Source organism: Adiantum capillus-veneris, chromosome 10 (genome assembly GCF_014529385.1).
Source record: "Adiantum capillus-veneris isolate H3 chromosome 10, ASM1452938v2, whole genome shotgun sequence".
NCBI lineage: Eukaryota > Viridiplantae > Streptophyta > Polypodiopsida > Polypodiales > Pteridaceae > Adiantum > Adiantum capillus-veneris.
The window spans coordinates 161096095-161116121 of record NC_140940.1 but is presented as its reverse complement, the minus strand read 5'-3'; the positions used below and the strand labels follow the sequence as shown (position 1 = coordinate 161116121).

General features: G+C 43.0%; 2 protein-coding genes across 2 annotated transcripts; one reads left to right on the top strand and one right to left on the bottom strand.

The window, feature by feature from the left end:
- Positions 1–15344: 15344 nt before the first annotated feature.
- On the top strand, positions 15345–16827 carry LOC147449971 (uncharacterized). The gene is made up of 2 exons (XM_086521655.1): positions 15345–15945; positions 16781–16827. The coding sequence occupies exons 1-2, from the start codon at positions 15345–15347 to the stop codon at positions 16825–16827; spliced, it is 648 nt and encodes a 215-aa protein (XP_086377781.1).
- Positions 16828–18039: 1212 nt separating this feature from the next.
- Positions 18040–20027, bottom strand: LOC147449970 (uncharacterized). The gene is made up of 8 exons (XM_086522753.1): positions 19486–20027; positions 19275–19392; positions 19055–19202; positions 18807–18977; positions 18588–18725; positions 18416–18509; positions 18224–18328; positions 18040–18138 (listed from the first exon to the last, which is right to left on the bottom strand). The coding sequence occupies exons 1-8, from the start codon at positions 19636–19638 to the stop codon at positions 18040–18042; spliced, it is 1026 nt and encodes a 341-aa protein (XP_086378879.1). The 5' UTR covers positions 19639–20027.

Genomic DNA, 20027 nt, shown 5'->3' with positions numbered 1-20027 from the left:
CTCCCTGTCTACTAGCCCAATCATGATCCCCCTCTATATATCTCTGCTAAGCGGTAAACTGCAACCCCAAAAGTGAGATGATGTGCTAGCGAGGCACACCCCACCAATCCCCCAGGCCAATATGTTAGGCACTTTGTGCTACCAGTCAGCTGAAAACCACGGGTCGAGACAAAGTTTAGATGTGCAGTCCACAGCTTCAAACCAGCACCAAAACTCCATGCTCGGGCCATGCTAGCAGTCATGTAGGCAACCTCAACTTGTGCTCTGCCTTCTTGCAACAAGCAGCTACAGTCTAGAGCACCTGTCCTATGCCTTTCTGCAAGTTGAGATAGTTGCCCACAACTTGAGATGGCAACCTGCAAGTCGAGACAATTACTTGCAACTCAAGAGGAGTAACACCGGTCCCTTTTCTCCTGATCTCACCACCTTTGCAGATGATCTCTCTCACAATTGGAAACTTGAGAGAACCCACCATCTTCACGTCCACCTTTGCAGATGATCTCTCTCACAATTCCTTTACGAACTCCACACCAGTCACATTTGTTTATGATCTCTCTCTCTCTCTCTCTCTCTCTCTCTCTCTCTCTCTCTCTCTCTCTCTCTCTCTCTCTCTCTTCACCCACATGTCTCTTGGGATTTTACCTATGGCGTTAAAACTTCTCTTCGACTCTCTTTCTAAACATAGATATGCATGCAGCTTGGTTCAAATACATGTATGTGCAAGTCTATATGTTCATCACAGCAAGGCCAGTGTTAGACTGTTGAGAATCTGAATGTTTGTAATACAACCTCTTGAGATTGTTTGTAGACTTTCCTGCATCATAATTTGAATGGGTTGTGTTGATGTTATTGTAAGGTGAGGGTTTAGCTGCACGTAATAGTGTTTTATCCTCTGCAATTTGAATGAAATATCTCTACAATTTGTTGTGGTGGTCTCCTTGAATTGTTCCTATGATAGTAAAAAGCAATTTTTAGATTCCCTTCTCTCTCTCTCTCTCTCTCTCTCTCTCTCTCTCTCTCTCTCTCTCTCTCTCTCTCACACACACACACACACACACATAGATATTCTCTCTCATAGTCAACATTTATGGCAATGTTCTATTAAGCGCATCCTCTCTACTAGGTATGAAGGAAGAGGAAGCTATGGTCTATTTCTTCAAGACTTAAAGCAAGGGCTTCTCTTTAAATGCAAACCCTATGATTGTCTCTCCTATTGCTCGGTACTTACGAGCTATTTGAAGAGGATGCAAAGCGTGGACTTCTCATCATATGCAATCACCTATGCTTGCATATCAACTTCCATTCTCTTCAGATCCAGTGATTGCAAGGTGTGTCTAGACTCTAGCACAAAAAGACGAAAATCTTAATGCATTGATCAAGAAATATTTTCACCAAAAGCAAAGAGAGGGCTTCTCTTTAGGTGAAGACACCTGCAGTTTGGATTGCAAGCTCTTTAGATTAGATGGTAGATATGTCTCTCTCTTCTTTGTTTTCTTCTTCTTCTTCTTCTTCCTCTTCCTCCTCTCTCTCTCTCTCTCTCTCTCTCTCTCTCTCTCTCTCTCTCAGCCGTTTTTTGACCTAGTAGACAGCAGTTCACTCTTTTGACCATAACTTGCTCATCCGAACTCCGATTTAGGTGATCTATAGCCTCAATCGAAGAGCACGAAGCCCTCTACGCATTGATGTAAAGACAAAATTTTTCTGTGTAATGGAAGGCTTTGCTGTAACAGCATCTCAGAACTGAAAAAACTGTCAAAACTTTGCGTTTTTGTTGCCGACTTGAAGGCAATGTCAGACAAAACTCGCAAGGGTGGAAAAGCCACACTCGCCATGGAGAATGATGCAAAATCTCCAAGGAATTTGGATGCTAATCCAACCACATCATCTACAACAACGGAAGCAATGATCATGGCTTACTTGATCTCGTTACAAGAAACCGTCAACAAACAAGGTGAAGAGTTGCGCGCACTTGCAATGGAGAATGGTACTTTAAGAGTTCTCGTTGTGGAGAATGAGCACCTCAAGAAGGTTCTTGAAATGCAAACAACACGCTTGATGCATCTTGAGAATGAAGTTCAAGAATGTAAACGCTCTCTTGTTGACATGAATGTATTGAAAGAGCGCTTGAGCAAAGTTGAGAGTGATCATGTATTGAAAGAGGAAACAATAGATACAATACGACATGATGTATGTGAGATGAGAAATGCATCCAAATCATGGGCTGATATATGTAAGGATAATGTGGTTTCTACATCTCCTATCACGCAAGCCGTTGTCCAAGCAAAGAATGTAGAGAATGTGGACACTCAAGAATTGCACGAACGACAAAAACGCTCAAAGAACATCGTCATTCGTGGAATCAAGGAGGAAAGCATGGAAACACCCCAATCTCTTGCAGTTGCTATTGAAGAGTTTTTTGCTACACACTTTGGCATGTCAGGAATCATGGCTTATGGTGCACATCGAGTTGGAAAACAAGGAGTCCCTCGCTCGGGAGAAAGACCTATCGTATGTACCATGGCTGATGAGGTAAAGAGAAAGATCATCCTTGACAATGGTTGGATCTACCTCAAAGGAACAGGTTGTAATGTATATGAGGATCGCACTATTATGCAACAAAATGTACGTCGCAAAGCATATGAGGAAAGAAGCAAGAAGGTTAAGGTATCACCTCAAGAAGAAAAGCCACTTAAGGAGGATGCAAGTCCACCCAACAAATAGGGACACATGATCTATGAGACCAACTCACGATTGCGAATAAGCTTTTGGAATTGTAACGGGTATCCATGGAATGCGGGAATTGGCATTGATGAGCTTACCAATGACTCCGATGTGATACTTCTTGTCGAAACATGGGAGCATGATGCGCAACGAATTCTTGGATTTGACAAATACGATGTGCATTCTTTGATGTGGGCCAAAAATGCAAAGCAACGAAGAGGCCAAGGAGGCGTAGCATGTATGACCAAAAAGGGTTTGAAAGATGTTTCCATTGTCAAAGAAGATAAGTATAAACGCTACTTATGGCTGAAAATCAGCCCACCAAATGGTCAAGTCATGTTTGTGGCCGGTTGCTACATTCCTCACTATGACTCCAACTTTTATGCTTGCTTGAATATGGATAGAGATCAACCCTTTGTTGAACTAGAGGAAGACATTGCTCATTACAAGGATCAAGGTGAAGTCATTGTTTTTGGAAACATGAATGCTCGCACAAATATGCTACAACACGACACACAACAAGTAGACATGCCGCATGTTTCAAGAAGAATGGATGACTCATACATGTATAATCGAAGTTCTAATGATGCAAAAGAAGTGGATCACTATGGAAAGTCACTTCTACATATGTGCAATAGTACCGGAATGCTCATTGCAAATGGTGTATCTCTATGGCAAGGCACCAATGACTTTACATGTAGAAAGCACAACGGTGCTAGCGTGATTGACTATATGTTGTTCTCGGAAGCCACTCTAGAATGCATACAAAGCTTTACACTTGGTGAATGGAATCCGGAATCGGATCATAAGATGTTATGTATTGACCTCAAGTGTGGTAAACGGCCCGAGCATGTAGCCTCCAATCATGATGTGAATCATTTGTACCTACGTCTAGACTTCAAACGAGCACTTATATATGCTGATATGGTGGACCAAATGTTAAGCATGATAGAGCATCAAGAGAGCCCAACATTAGAATGCAAGTGGAAAGTTTTCAAAGAAGTAATTTTCTCTTGTGCGAAGGAATGCTTTTCGGTGAAACACATGTCTTGCAAAAGGTCTAAGAAGGGTAGCACCAAGAAGAAATGGTTTGACATGGAATGTAGTCAAGCCCGAAAACACTTGCTAAGATTGGATGCAATCAAAGACAAGGAAGTTTACTTGGAATGTTCACACACATACAAAGCACTTGTTCAAAAGAAGAGGAGAAGGTGGGAAGTCGAAAAACAACTTCTTTTAGCACAAGAGAAAGCACAAGCATGTGGCAAGTTTTGGCAAAATCTAAAAGGCAAGCGCGTTGAGAGCTTTGGTGACTTGACTCTTGAGGATATGTATATGCATTGTAAGAATCTCTATGAGCAACCCAATGTTGATAAGATGGAGTGTTGTAGCTCCCTTCCATTTATGTCTCCCTTCTTTACCATTGAAGATGTATGCCGCGCGCTTGAGAAACTTGCTACTCGTAAGGCAGGTGACCTTCAAGGTGTCAAGGCTGAAATGATTAAATGGACAAGCAAGAAAACACGATATTGGATATGCGATATGTTTAACCTTGCACTTCAGTATGGCATGCCTCATGATTGGAGTGCAAATTGGATCAAACCTTTGCACAAAGGAGGAGATGTAAACAATGTGAACAACTATCGCACTATAATGGTTGGTTCTTTAATGGCAAAGTTATTTGGATGTATCATGGAGATGAAGATAAGTGAATGGGCTGAAAAGAATGGCAAACATGCACTTGGCCAAGCAGGTTTTCGAAAGCATCATAGCACTATTGATCACCTTGTCACTCTTCGAGTTCTTATGGAAGCGTCTCGATTGAAAGGAAAAAAGTTGTATTGTTGCTTTGTGGATTTCAAGAAAGCTTTTGACATGGTACCGCGAGGAAATCTTTGGAGACATATGCAAAGCCTTCAAGTGCCGAGAGAATTTATGCATGCAGTCTTTCGCATCTACCAAAAAGTGATATGTCGATTACGTATGGGAGATGGAATTTCAGAATTTTTTGCAAGCACTATTGGTGTCAAACAAGGATGCCCACTTTCCCCAACCCTCTTTGGGCTACTCATTGATGAATTGGAATGCATGGTTCTTGACTTTATGCAGCAAGAAGGCATAGAAGAGGTTAAGATTGGAAATGCGGTGATCATGCTTTTGCTTTATGCCGATGATGTAGTGCTCTTGGCACATACCTTAGAAGATGCACAAAAGCTTATGAGTGTCTTGGAACGCTTTTGCCTACATAGCGGGCTGATCGTGAATGGATCCAAAACCAAGGTTATGCTTGTAAAGACCCTCAATGATGAAAATCCATGCATTGTATATAACAATGAGGAACTTGAAGTGGTAGATCACTTCAAGTACCTTGGCCTTGAGGTTCCATCCAATCATAAATGGAAGGATTGTGCAATGCGTCGCTTGGAAGCCGGAAAGAGGGCCTATTATGCATTTGAGAACATGTGCAATGCAGGAGAGATCAAGTGTTGGGCTCTCAAAAAGTACCTCTTTGACACATTGGTGACACCGGTGCTTCTTTATGGAGTGGAGGTGTGGGGTGGAAGCATCGGGAAGTCTACTTGGAAAGAGTTTGAGAATGTCCAAAAGCGTTTTCTCACCAACTTTCTCCAAGTCAAGACACAAACACCCTACATGCTCTTACTTCTTGAGTCCGGATTGCTTCCCATTGAGGTCTTGGGCATGCAAAGGGTTGTGGAGTACATGCATAAGACACAACGTAGCCCTTTGCATCGACTTCCTAGAATCGCATATGAAGCAAGTCAAATGGTTCAAAAGACATGCAAGAGCAAAATACTAAGTTCGGGGTGGATGCTTGATATCAAGAAATGGTTTGGAAGATGGGATGCATGTCACTTGGTCAAGGATGCGTCGATCGACTCCCAAGTTAATGAGGCCTTCTTACAACGCCAATGTATCACGGCTTGGGAGAGATCTGGAGGTTCTCGCTTCAGCCATTACACCACACACGTTGCCCCAAACTACAAATCTCTCTTCTTCTCGGAACGAGGTAACCGAACCCATTCCTACATCCTTGAGCCCATCCCGTTGAGTGCGATCCATTGCCTCCATTCGTCTTAGCTCCCATTCTCTACGCTGCGAGACAGGACGTTGGGGCACTGGCGAGGAGTGTCATCGACTTTGCACCTTATGCCCTCGTCAAGTGCGAGAGAGTGAGTACCACACACTACTTGAGTGCTCAGCTTTTGACCACATTAGGTCCTCTTTTCCCCATATATTCAGCCATGATCTCTCCCTACATACCTTCCTCTCCCAACCACGATGTGGACTCTCTATTGCGACGCTCATTTCAGCCATTTTTGAGCATCGAGAGTCACTTATGAACTCCACTCACACCACGTGACATGTTCATTTGGTCCCATAGGTCATATTTGACCTCCCAGGACGATAATAGAACTATCTATCTATCTATCTATCTCTCTCTCTCTCTCTCTCTCTCTCTCTCCTTCCTTCCTTCCTTCCTCTTCCTGTTTTTTGCGACCGAAGGTGGCACCATCGCTGACAGGAGTCTCACTCGTCCTTTAAGTTATGGAGTTATTATTCTTGGGTCATTCTCACTATCCGTCTCTCACAACGTTTGTCTCCTCGATCTACTCTCCTCTTTCATTCCTTCACCACCAAGTTCGTGTTGTCTTCATGCTGAGTTCCCACCTAGTTCACACTACCCAACATACAATGCACATATTTTGGAGACTTTACAGTTAGTTCAGATCGAGTTTACAGTTGCCAACTATTGATTTGAATGTGAATTCGATATGAACTTGAGCTTGATGACAAGTGGCTCGATATGGAAACCCCCCCCCCCCCCCCCAATGGAAAATTTTTGAGAGAGGAACCAGCACGACCGTAGAGCCAGTTCATTTGGAGCAATGGCTCGTAGTTGGTTGCCGGTTGGCAACAAGCAACTCTTGAGTTCACATAAGGGCAACATATTTGGAAGTGCATTTAAAAATGGTGTTTTTTCCCCTTTGCAAAGCTGAAAATGTAAGCAATTTTTTTTCATTTTCCGTGGTTCCAGACTGCTCCACCTTCTCCCTTAGGAGTAGCATCACATGGGAACCGAAGTGATTCGCACAACTGGTTGGCACAACTAGTGGCAAACCAAAGCTCCACGGGAACTGGCTCTTTGAGCTTGAGCCCCTTCTTGGAAGTGCGCCAGTGGTACAGCCGGCTTGGTCTGAACCCAACTAAAGTGTCCGTGTTCAGACCATCGGTCAGGTCCGGACTCCAGCCTTAGCACATGGTGGATCTGGCCACCGGCCCAGCAGCTCTTCGACGCAGAAGGACTGACTGGCTGAAGCTTCGATATTGAGCACAAGGGGAGACCCCCCTCATCACTATATCACACGGGCATGCTCAAATGGGATCAATGGTGGAGGAGGAAAACACCGGGCACGCCAATCGTGGACCGTTAGATTCGACAATTTCTCCAAATTTATTAGTTTACCCGAATTTACAAATTTGCTTTGAATTTACTAATCGGCCCATTAACAATATGACATACTCGAATCCCCTATATTTCAACAAACGCATGCGGGCGTAGTGGTTAGAGCACATGGTTCGTAGTGGGGAGGTTGCGGGTTCAAGACATGGGGTGCGGATTGCCCTGAATTTACTTTTCTTCCCGAATTTACGAAATGTCCCGAATTTACCAAATGTGCATCTGACGGTCCGAATCACCTCAACCGTAGATCCCATTTGAAGCTGCCTGTGCGAGATAGTGGGGAGGAGAGACCTGTCGCTATGCAAGCACAAGTACCTGGACTAGCTTGCACGACCCGCCTACCGGCGGGTCTCGCTCGCTCTTACTATGACACAAATTAAATTAATGACACACATGCCAGAACTCTGAGCGGCTCTCTCTTTGGATGGGTGTTGTCACACACACACACACACACACACACACACACAAAGTCTTGTATCAAGTTCTCATGGGTGGTCCTCTCTCTCTCTCTCTCTCTCTCTCTCTCTCTCTCTCTCTCTCTCTCTCTCTCTCTAGTGTTAAATCACTCGTGCGGCTATGTACTCTCTTCAGTTAACATTGCAAAGCAAGACGACGTGTCACGTCCTGTTCAATGGCGCTCACTGTGTGCGCGTGTGTGTGTGTGTCGCGCTCGTTGTTTGGTCGGACCGACTCAGAGCACACTCGCAGGTTCTATTGGTATCACCTCACTCAAGTAGGTATGGCCTGACGAAACCATTTTCAACCACGTGGCCGCCTGAATTCCTCTTTCATATATAGTATAGATTACTCTCTCTCTCTCTCTCTCTCTCTCTCTCTCTCTCTCTCTCTCTCTCTCTCTCTCTCTCTCTACGCACTATCCACCTAGGTCGTCGGGCTGCAGGGAACATAGCTGGCTGAGGGCAAGGGGAAAAGAAGAAATTACGGTCCAAAATAGAGGAAAAAAGTGTAAAACTCCAAAGAAAAATTATAATTTTCTAAAATTTTCTCTTGACAAAATCAAGGAAATGAATTTTGTAGTGTGGAAAAATGATTTTTCTCAAACACAAGGAGTAGGTGCTCTCTCTCTCTCTCTCTCTCTCTCTCTCTCTCTCTCCTCTCTCTCTCTCTCTCTCTCTCTCTCTCTCTCTCTCTCTCTCTCTCTCTCTCTCTCTCTCTCTCTCTCTCTCTCTCTCTCTCTCTCTCTCTCTAGTGTTAAATCACTCGTGCGGCTATGTACTCTCTTCAGTTAACATTGCAAAGCAAGACGACGTGTCACGTCCTGTTCAATGGCGCTCACTGTGTGCGCGTGTGTGTGTGTGTCGCGCTCGTTGTTTGGTCGGACCGACTCAGAGCACACTCGCAGGTTCTATTGGTATCACCTCACTCAAGTAGGTATGGCCTGACGAAACCATTTTCAACCACGTGGCCGCCTGAATTCCTCTTTCATATATAGTATAGATTACTCTCTCTCTCTCTCTCTCTCTCTCTCTCTCTCTCTCTCTCTCTCTCTCTCTCTCTCTCTCTCTCTCTCTACGCACTATCCACCTAGGTCGTCGGGGCTGCAGGGAACATAGCTGGCTGAGGGCAAGGGGAAAAGAAGAAATTACGGTCCAAAATAGAGGAAAAAAGTGTAAAACTCCAAAGAAAAATTATAATTTTCTAAAATTTTCTCTTGACAAAATCAAGGAAATGAATTTTGTAGTGTGGAAAAATGATTTTTCTCAAACACAAGGAGTAGGTGCTCTCTCTCTCTCTCTCTCTCTCTCTCTCTCTCTCTCTCTCTCTCTCTCTCTCTCTCTCTCTCTCTCTCTCTCTCTCTCTCTCTCTCTCTCTCTCTCTCTCTCTCTCTCTCTCTGCATCAATGTTCGAGAAAAGTGCGTCAACTAAGCCTTGAGCAATCGAATTGAACAATCAAAACAGCTGGTTGAAGGGACAGAGAAGAAGGAGAAATTCTACTAGGAAAATTCAAGAAAATAGAGTTAAATTGCAAAACAAATCGTCTATCTTGAAAAAAATTCTCTTTGAAACTACGTCAAAGCAACCGTCTGATTGATTTTTTTTTGGTAAAATTACCAAACCAAAATACCCCTCTAATTTGTGGAAATTCCCAAAAATATTCCCCAAATTTCAAAAGTTACCAAAATACCCTTGTATTTATGTTCTAATCTTTATTCCTTTTTGATTGACAATTAAATCCGATTTTGAGTGGTTAGCATGTAATTAGTCACAAATTACGTTGCAAAAAAGGGAAAATATTATGTCTAAATATAATATATAATGAAGCAATTCATCTAGAGAGCCTACTTAACGGACTCAAATTTCTAGTTTTAGCATCTTCTATTGATAGACGATCAAGTCTCCTTACGAAAAGATAAATTGTCTTTCAAGAGATTTAATCCCACGACCTGGGGTATTTGGGGAATTTTGGAAAAATATAAGGGCATTTTGGGAATTGTGACAAAATATTGGAGGTGTTTTGAGAATTATCTCTCTCTCTCTCTCTCTCTCTCTCTCTCTCTCTCTCTCTCTCTCTCTGCATCAATGTTCGAAAAAAGTGCGTCAACTAAGCCTTGAGCAGTCGAATTGAACAATCATAACAGCCGGTTGAAGGGACGGAGAAGAAGGAGAAAGTATGCTTGGAAAATTCAAGAAAATAGAGTTAAAGTGCAAAACAAATCGTTTATCTTGAAAAAAATTCTCTTTGAAACTACGTCAAAGCAACCGTCTGATTGTTTTTTTTTTGGTAAAATTACCAAACCAAAATACCCCTCTAATTTGTGGAAATTCCCAAAAATATTCCCCAAATTTCAAAAGTTACCAAAAAACCCTTGTATATATTTATGTTCTAATCTTTATTCCTTTTTGATTGACAATTAACTCCGATTTTGAGTGCTTAGCATGTACTTAGTCACAAGTACGTTGCAAAAAAGGGAAAATATTATGTCTAAATATAATATATAATGAAGCAATTCATCTACAGAGCCTACTTAACGGACTCAAATTCTAGTTTTAGCATCTTCTATTGATGGACAATCAAGTCTCCTTATGAAAAGATAAATTGTCTTTCAAGAGATTTAATCCCACGACCTCGGGTATTTGGGGAATTTTGGAAAAATAGAAGGGCATTTTGGGAATTGTGACAAAATATTGGAGGTGTTTTGAGAATTAAAATATTGGGGGTGTTTTGCGGGCCATGGAGTCTTCTCAGTTTTGTCTACGTAAGAGAGAGAGAGAGAGAGAGAGAGAGAGAGAGAGAGAATGCTACCCAGTGCCAGTGGAGCCCTCTGCTGATGCTCAGTGAGCACCGAGAGAGGCAAAGGGAGCACGTGGGGAATTGGGGAAGGAAGGGCCACTGGCTAGAGGCCGCAAATGCTACCACGTGGCCCCCAATCCCTCACCAATTTCAATTTTCTCCAGCCTAGTTTTTGAACCATTGCAAAATATTTAGTTGTTAGTTGGCAGTCTGGGGCTCTCTCTCTCTCTCTCTCTCTCTCTCTCTCTCTCTCTCTCTCTCTCTCTCTCGTCATCGGGCTGGATACGCTAGTGCTATCGGGATTTTACAATCAGTCTGAGAGATGGACGAACGATTTTCGTGCTAGAGCTATGTTCAACATAAGAGGGTGTCAGGTGGACAACCAGGTAAGGTGGTAGGTGGAGTCGCTCTTAAAAAGCCCTAGCGCTAGCCTTATTAGCTTTGCAATAAGCTAATAAGCCTTATAGCCGCACAATGTGCTCCTTGTGCCCTAACTACTCATAAACATGTCCAACATTCTTTCTACAACTCAACATTTTCTGATGTTGCTTACTTTATTGAGCTCACAATAATCACATGTCCACCTCACCGCATACGGCCTGCCATCAACGACTGAACCAGATTAACTGAGTAAAGCCGCCATGGCTAGCAGCACAGGCAGTTCCTGATGTACATGCTCATCACCAGATTCCTTGTATCAATGTATGACTGCATTCCCTAGGCGATGATGTGCTGAGGCAGCAGCATGGCATGTGCAGGCGGGTGAGCCTCTTAGGAGACACACACACAAAAGTACATCTTGAAATTCGGGGGTAGTTGAGACGTTGCAAGCCCGCTCTAGCATCAGGCTGAACTTTGCCTCCCCAGTTTTTTGAAACCCCCACCTCTTGAAACCGCCACTGCCCTTTGTAGCCTGAGGTATGACCTTGCCGGATGCATCACTTGCTGACACATGGCACCGAAAAAGGAGTCATAATAGCACTGCACAGGACCTGCACCTCCGATGGGGTCAGTGATTACTACGAATTGTTATAGCAAGAGATTTGAGGCCCCCAGTTTGAGGCGGAATTTCTCTCTCTCTCTCTCTCTCTCTCTCTCTCTCTCTCTCTCTCTCTCTCTCTCTCTCTCTCTCTCTCTCTCTCTCTCTCTCTCTCTCTCTCTCTCTGCATCAATGTTCGAGAAAAGTGCGTCAACTAAGCCTTGAGCGGTCGAATTGAACAATCAAAACAGCCGGTTGAAGGGACAGAGAAGAAGGAGAAAGTATGCTTGGAAAATTCAAGAAAATAGAGTTAAATTGCAACAGAAATCGTCTATCTTGAAAAAAAATCTCTTTGAAACTACGTCAAAGCAACCGTCTGATTGATTTTTTTTTGGTAAAATTACCAAACCAAAATACCCCTCTAATTTGTGGAAATTCCCAAAAATATTCCCCAAATTTCAAAAGTTACCAAAAAACCCTTGTATTTATGTTCTAATCTTTATTCCTTTTTTATTGACAATTAAATCCGATTTTGAGTGCTTAGCATGTAATTAGTCACAAATTACATTGCAAAAAAGGGAAAATATTATGTCTAAATATAATATTAAATATAATATATAATGAAGCAATTCATCTAGAGAGCCTACTTAACGGACTCAAAATCTAGTTTTAGCATCTTCTATTGATAGACAATCAAGTCTCCATATGAAAAGATAAATTGTCTTTCAAGAGATTTAATCCCACGACCTGGGGTATTTGGGGAATTTTGGAAAAATCGAAGGGCATTTTGGGAATTGTGACAAAATATTGGAGGTGTTTTGAGAATTAAAATATTGGGGGTGTTTTGCGGGCCATGGAGTCTTCTCAGTTTTGTCTGCGTAAGAGAGAGAGAGAGAGAGAGAGAGAGAGAGAGAGAGAGAGAGAGAGAGAGAGAGAGAATGCTACCTAGCGCCAGTGGAGTCCTCTGCGGATGCTCAGTGAGCACTGAGAGAGGCAAAGGGAGCACGTGGGGAATTGGGGAAGGAAGGGCCACTGGCTAGAGGCCGCAAATGCTACCACGTGGCCCCCAATCCCTCTCCCCATAATATCGTTAATAGATTCCACTTAGTTAACATTGAACCAATTGCAAAATGCTTAATTATTATTTCAATTTGCTGCAGCCTTGTTTTTGAACCATTGCAAAATATTGAGTTGTTAGTTGAGCCCTAGAGAGCACCGAGAGAGGCAAAGGGAGCACATGGGGAATTGGGGAAGGAAGGGCCACTGGCTAGAGGCCGCAAATGCTACCACGTGGCCCCCAATCCCTCTCCCCATAATATCGTTAATAGATTCCACTTATTTAACATTGAACCGATTGCAAAATGCTTAATTATTATTTCAATTTGCTCCATCCTAGTTTTTGAACCATTGCAAAATATTGAGTTGTTATTTGGCAGTTTGGGGCTCTCATCTCTCTCTCTCTCTCTCTCTCTCTCTCTCTCTCTCTCTCTCTCTCTCTCTCTCTCTCTTTGGCATTTCCCCATGTGGATAAAGCATCTTCTTTTTCCCATTATTTTTTCATGTAGTATTCCACATCATGAGCTAGTGGTTATATGTATGGACCACAAACCTACTTAGGTGCAGTTGGGACCAAGGGGTTTTAGTCTCCACTCTCTGCCACCAGTAGTCCCTTAGCCACTACCACACCTAGCTAGGTATGTGGTGTCTCCCTCTTGATAGTTCATGATGTTGTCATTGTCCACAATGCATGAATTATAGTAGTAATGTGTCAAGAACCTCTCTCTCTCTCTCTCTCTCTCTCTCTCTCTCTCTCTCTCTCTCTCTCTCGTCATCGGGCTGGATACGCTAGTGCTATCGGGATTTTACAATCAGTCTGAGAGATGGACGAACGATTTTCGTGCTAGATCTATGTTCAACATAAGAGGGTGTCAGGTGGACAACCAGGTAAGGTGGTAGGTGGAGTCACTCTTAAAAAGCCCTAGCGCTAGCCTTATTAGCTTTGCAATAAGCTAATAAGCCTTATAGCCGCACAATGTGCTCCTTGTGCCCTAACTACTCATAAACATGTCCAACATTCTTTCTACAACTCAACATTTTCTAATGTTGCTTACTTTATTGAGCTCACAATAATCACCTGTCCACCTCACCGCATACGGCCTGCCATCAACGACTGAACCAGATTAACTGAGTATAGCCGCCATGGCTAGCAGCACAGGTAGTTCCTGATGTTCATGCTCATCACCAGATTCCTTGTATCAATGTATGACTGCATTTCCCTAGGCAATGATGTGCTGAGGCAGCAGACACATTTTATGAAGGTGGCGCTATGGAAGGAGATGCGAAAGGGAGCAGCACCGCTCTAGTAATTCTTGATGTGGACTTGCTGATGTACAAAGCTCTGCACGTCATGCAATGTGGTAAAGTGTGATTCACTGAAGCAGTTTGTGGAGGAGGGGGAGGGTTCGAGGAGGTCTTGGGGCGACTTGTTGCAGCAGCCGAGGGTCTGGCAAGAGAGATGGAGAGGGCATGGTAGCGCATGGCATGTGCAGGCGGGTGAGCCTCTTAGGAGACACACACACACACACACACACACACACACACACACACACGAAAGTACATCTTGAAATTCGGGGGGAGTTGAGTGGTCGCAAGCCCGCTCTAGCATCAGGCTGAACTTTGCCACCCCAGTTTTTTGAAACCCCCACCTCTTGAAACCGCCACTGCCCTCTGTAGCCTGAGGTATGACCTTGCCGGATGCATCACTTGCTGACACATGGCACCGAAAAAGGAGTCATAATAGCACTGCACAGGACCTGCACCTCCGATGGGGTCAGTGATTACTACGAATTGTTGGAGCAAGAGATTTGAGGCCCCCAATTTGAGGCGGAATTTCTCTCTCTCTCTCTCTCTCTCTCTCTCTCTCTCTCTCTCTCTCTCTCTCTCTCTCTCTCTCTCTACACATTAGCTAGCCTGCCTGTGCTGGGAGAACTGTGATCAAGATGGGGGAGGTGCAGCAACTCCCAGTTCCTTCATCGCCACAGGTAAGACAATCGAGGGCAGGGTTGCAAGGGAGACGTAGGAGCAGGAGCATTGGCAACGAAGTCGGCAGGAGTAGAGAGGCTGGAGTGTTCTTTCTCCAAGAAAAACGTATGGCCTGCTTTGACGTCTTTCTCTCTCTCTCTCTCTCTCTCTCTCTCTCTCTCTCTCTCCCCAATTGATCGCACGCTCTCACTGTTATGTGTGTCGCTCAGAGTGCACTCACCGGAGAAAGGAGGTGTTTCCACGTGGCCGCGTGAATTCCTCTCTCATTCATATATAGTATAGATAGTATAGAAGTATAGATAGTATAGATGGTGTTTCTCGCACGTGGCAAGAGGTGTTCTGATTAGTGCTGCCAAGGAAAGCGTAGCTGGCGAAAGAGGGGGAGCCTTCCTCGTCTATATGTAACACGCGGTCCAACTCAAGGGATCAAGGGTGGGAGTGAAAAGTTGGATCAAGATTCAATGAGGACCGCAGATTTTTGCGGCGCCGTGCAATTGTAATCTTTGCACAAAAAGTAATCTCGGCACAGCCATCACTTTCGACGGCGGGGCCCGGCGTCTTTTATTTGTGCATTGAAGTGAAGCTTAAAGTACATTCTTCCATTTATGATTCTTGCAAGTATGCTCAGCATTCACTCAACCTACTTTAAAGAGTTTAACTCTCGACTCACATCAAAGTAATGCAGAGACCTACATTGTATGTAATCTCGGCACACTGCGTGTAATCTCGACACAGGGCAGAAAAACTGGCCTCTCTCTGTCCCTCTCCTTTGTGCGCGCGTACACACACACACATAGTAACATTCATGCTCACGGACAGAAAGAAGTGTGCTTTCTCATCCAATCACCCTCAATCACAACCAAGTGATGGATTGGGATCAAGCAAACGTGGAAGGTGATCATATGCTTGAAGAATTGTTTGATGAGGATTCAAGTGATGCAAGTAGTGAAAGTATTGATGACGACTTCGAGGTACTCCATGAAGAAGGTGATGCTCTTGGAGAAAGCCGGCCTCTTGAAGATCAAATGGTTAAGGTATTTCCGGATCCAAATCTCTATGTGTCCACAACATATTTTTCCTTTCACAGAGAGGCATATAATTACATGATAAGAGTGCTTCAAAGTGACCTCTCCACAACATTGGAGACTCTTAAAACCTATGACTCTAGAGACATGTTGGATTTGAAGAAGTGGCGCAAGATGAAGGATGAGCTTCATGTTGGGCTTGATGAGGATAGAAGGCTTTGTTTATATTTGGGAGATTCGCAGCCAGTGAGAGTTCCATGTGTTGAAGATTGGGAGGATATTGTAAAATTTGCCCATATTGTTGAAGGATCAAAACACCAAGGGTTTAATAAAACCCTAATTTCCATCAAGTCCAAATGGTGCATTGAAGTTAGGAAGCATGGTATATCTACCATATACATCAAAGAGTACATAAATGCTTGTGGATGTAGCAATGTTGACACCACAAACTTGGTGGAGCGCTTATGGAAATATATTAAATATACTCTTTTGGATGCTCGGATTAATCGATCTATCTTGGAGCTCTTGCATGCGCTTGTGGGTGACTCGAAGTCTGGAAGTCGCATCGGTGGTACCCTCTTGAGGTTCTTTCAACAAAAACAAGAAATAGGTAATTTGTTCTCTTTTCTGTTTATTGCAAAGCATACGTTGAAGGTTTGGATTCATGTCTAATTCATGCTTTGCATGGTAGCTGACTCTGGGCAATATGGCGTTGGGGGGGGATAAAGATGCAGACAGCAAAAATGCTTGAAGGGGAGAGAATCTTGCAAAGGTTTCAAACCACACCATCTACCTTTCAGGTTATAAATGAAGGGTCAATTCTCTTCAAGATTCAAAGTGCCACAACTGAGAGTATATGGTATTATGTCAGCTTGCAAAGCAATTATTGTGATTGTCTGGATTGGGGCAGTCAATGTAAGCATCTTAATGGTGTTCGAATGATAGTACTGACTCACTTTCCTCGTTTGAAAGAATTTCTACATGGTGCACATGAAGACGCATCCAACATCTACAAAGATGCCATGCATCGTGATTTTGAAGCACACGATAGTGACAATACTGTACAAGAGATGGAAGATGATGTGGTGGATCTCATCAACCACCTCAAGGATGCACTGTCAACTATACAAAAAGAGGTGTATTCTAAGGATCCCAAAGAGATTGAAGTCATCAGGAAACAGTTGTAAAACATGAAAGGGACACTCTCAACACTTTTGATCCCTACAAAGATTGATCTCCCTGCTAGAGGAAGTATTAAACAAATACAAGCCCACGTTACAGCAACTCGGCTCGGTCATGGCGTACCACTAGTTCGCACATGTGAAGAACAACAAAGCATAGACCTTGATGGAACGAGCCAACCTTCCAAACCATTGCGTCAAACGGGCCAACTCGGACGCAAGCACCAAAGGGGGAGATCGCATGTCCGTTTTGATAAGCGGCCCCGTATTTGGTGTCCACATTGTTGCACCAAAACCTTGCTAGTGGATTCTCAAATCACACCCACGTGTCACACTTGTCATGCTCTCCTCCCAGTAAAGCCTATACACATCAAGGAAAGTGTTGTCCGCATACCCTGATTCAACATTGGTTTCAAGTACGCATGCTTCACCCTCAAATTCTGGTCTCTCTGTATCCTTGAGTGGCAGCACACCTACATCAACTTCATCACCAGCATCTAAAGATGCTGACACTGATACACTTTCTTACAAAATACCAAAGCAGGGCACATTGTCATTCCACCCTAAAATAGGTTGCTAAAGCTAGCAACTCAATCACCTTCATTTAAACACTTGAGAAACAATGAAACAATGGGATTGCACACTCCATCTGTGGAGGACCAAAAGGCAGAAATTTACAAACCAAAACCAGATAAAATTATTTTGAACGTAATTTGTACATCAAGGACGGATCGGTAGGCTTCGACATGAAAAGCCTCACTACTCATAATCCAGCCAAGTACTATAAAAGCTTTCTTGTGTGTGTGTGGGCACCTTTTGTGTGTATCCAGATTACATGTGCTGTGCATATGCTCCTCCATTCACCCCCCATTTTGGTGTACCTGCTAGTGTACAGCTTTGCATAAATATATCAGGAGACTGGATTCTATAAAAAAGTGTCCCATAAGCCTGAGTAGATTAATCAAGTCCAGACATGACAATATCCCATGTAAGTAAGATTCTCAATATTGCAGCCTGCCGCAAATTACAACACACAAAAAAAAGACAAATTCGCTACACACACACACAGGTTTTTATCTCCTTATTCTCTAGCACCATACATGTGCTTCCCTGATGCATAATGCCCGTACAAAGTGGAACAAAATGAAGATATAGACAAGATTTGTTAACATGATCATCGATACAAAGTAAGCCATGATGACTTCCAAAGTTTTCCATCGATACAAAGTGGACCAAAATGTAAATATAGACAATATCTGTTAACATAATCATCGATACACGGTAGGCCGTGACGACTTCCAAAGTTTGCCATTAATACAAAAAAAGGTGAACACAACATCGACCTAAACCATGGCCTATCCAAGTGTGACCTCACCCAAAGCCTTGTTCAACCAAGCATTGAGTTTCTGTCTCGTGAACTCGACCTCTTCATGCGCAAACCAATTCTTTTTTAACTGAAAAGAACACAAAGCATTAGAAAGCAAAAAAGTAGTGAGAGTTCACACTATAATGAGTGCTTCAATTAAGACAAGCGATTACCGAATTTCCTTGAGGCTTTTGATCTTTAAGAGTGGTCTTTATCAATAACCTCATTGCTGTCATCACATAATAACCACAGTCGGTAGAATTTGGCTGCTGAGGACACTATAGCCAACAAACATGTGTATAAGTCAACAACAGAAAATTCACTACACAATGCAATAGCACACAACCCTAAATTGTGTCCTAAACCTGTGCAGTGAGGAGTTCGCAAGCTTCCCGCGGATCTTCAAGTTCTTCTCTAACTTGAAGGTTTGAACAATGCTTACTAAAATGCTTTAGTACCCTTCAAACACAAGCAATCGATTAATTAAAATTATGCAAACAATGTGACCATTATGTTTAAAGCAAAAACAATGCATACCTAGACACGTGTGGTAAGAGTCTCTCCATGCAGACAATCGAAAGAGAGTCAAAGAGAAGTATAGCTGAACGTCGTCGAGAAAGAGTGGGTATGCGTATGAGATGGGCATTGTAAAATGCCACAAGAACCCAATGTGATCTATGTAAAGAACACACATTCAGACTTGAAGCTTTGACAGTTTTGATACTACGAAAATACATAAAAGTAAAACATCCATACCCATCCAAAACGGGGAAGAAGGTAAATATGTGAGCTCCTAAATCAGGTGTCCCAAAGAAATTGCTAAACGTATGATCTCCTATAGCACGCTCAGACACAAATGGGAACCATAAGCTGTCTACCCACCACACACCTGAGAGAACATCGGGCGGCAATATGCTTTCCATCCACCTATGAAGGATGAGATACACAAGTGAACAAAGCAAAAAATCTATAATGTTACTTAGGCATAAAGTTTATTTCCTTACAATGCAAAAAGGTTGATCGTTTTTGTTGAAGCTTCAAGATCTAGAACATCATCAACGACATGGGCATCTAACCCCGACTCAAGCCTAGATTGAGAAGACCGCAAAACAAAAGTGACTCCCTTACGGCACCGATGAAAAAATGCACACACTTACACTGTTTGTTTTTCTAATTACACTTGCAAGATTTACATGCAAAAGAGTAAATCTACGTTAGTAACACACCTATCCAAGAACTGATCCATATTGCAGTGATCAATCTCACACACAAGGCGATCATGTCTCACCAAGAAAGAAATGGTCTCGACATGCGCAAAGCTAACGGTCGATGATGAAACCGGCTACAAGAACATTCAAATTATAGCTTGAAATAAATGTAAAAACTTGTCACTATAAAGAGAACATGAGTGTGTAGTAAAGGAAAGTAAACTTACGATGGCAGACTCATCATCTGAAACTTTAATACCCTCTTTGTCGTCGCTCTCGTTTTCTTCTCGAGGAATATCAGCGTCATGTGGAACTCCATAAGAGCGGGGTTTGTATCCGCGCTTAATTTTTGCCTCTAACTTTGTTATCCTACTTGGCATGTCTGCTTCCCATGCAGACTTTTGGGCTTCAATCCATGCCTCTTCCCACTCTATTTGCGATTTTCTCTCTTCGTCAAAGACTCTTTCCCACTCTTTTGTTGCCCGCACTTGTAAGTCTTTGTGAAATTTTCTTCGTGCCGCCCTAACTTTATATGCAATATCTCCAAACCTTGTGACGCATTGGCGTTTAGATCTAGGAGACACTGGTCGTGGTGGCCATTCACTGGTTTTAGGACGTCCTTTTGGTGCTCTGGAACGTGAATATTTGTGATTTTGTGCACATTCTTTAGATGCCTAATAAGAAGGCATCGCCTTTCGTAAGAAACCTTTTGGTCAATACATGTTTGCGATGCATGACACTCACGAATAACCTTTTCATTTGTTCCCAT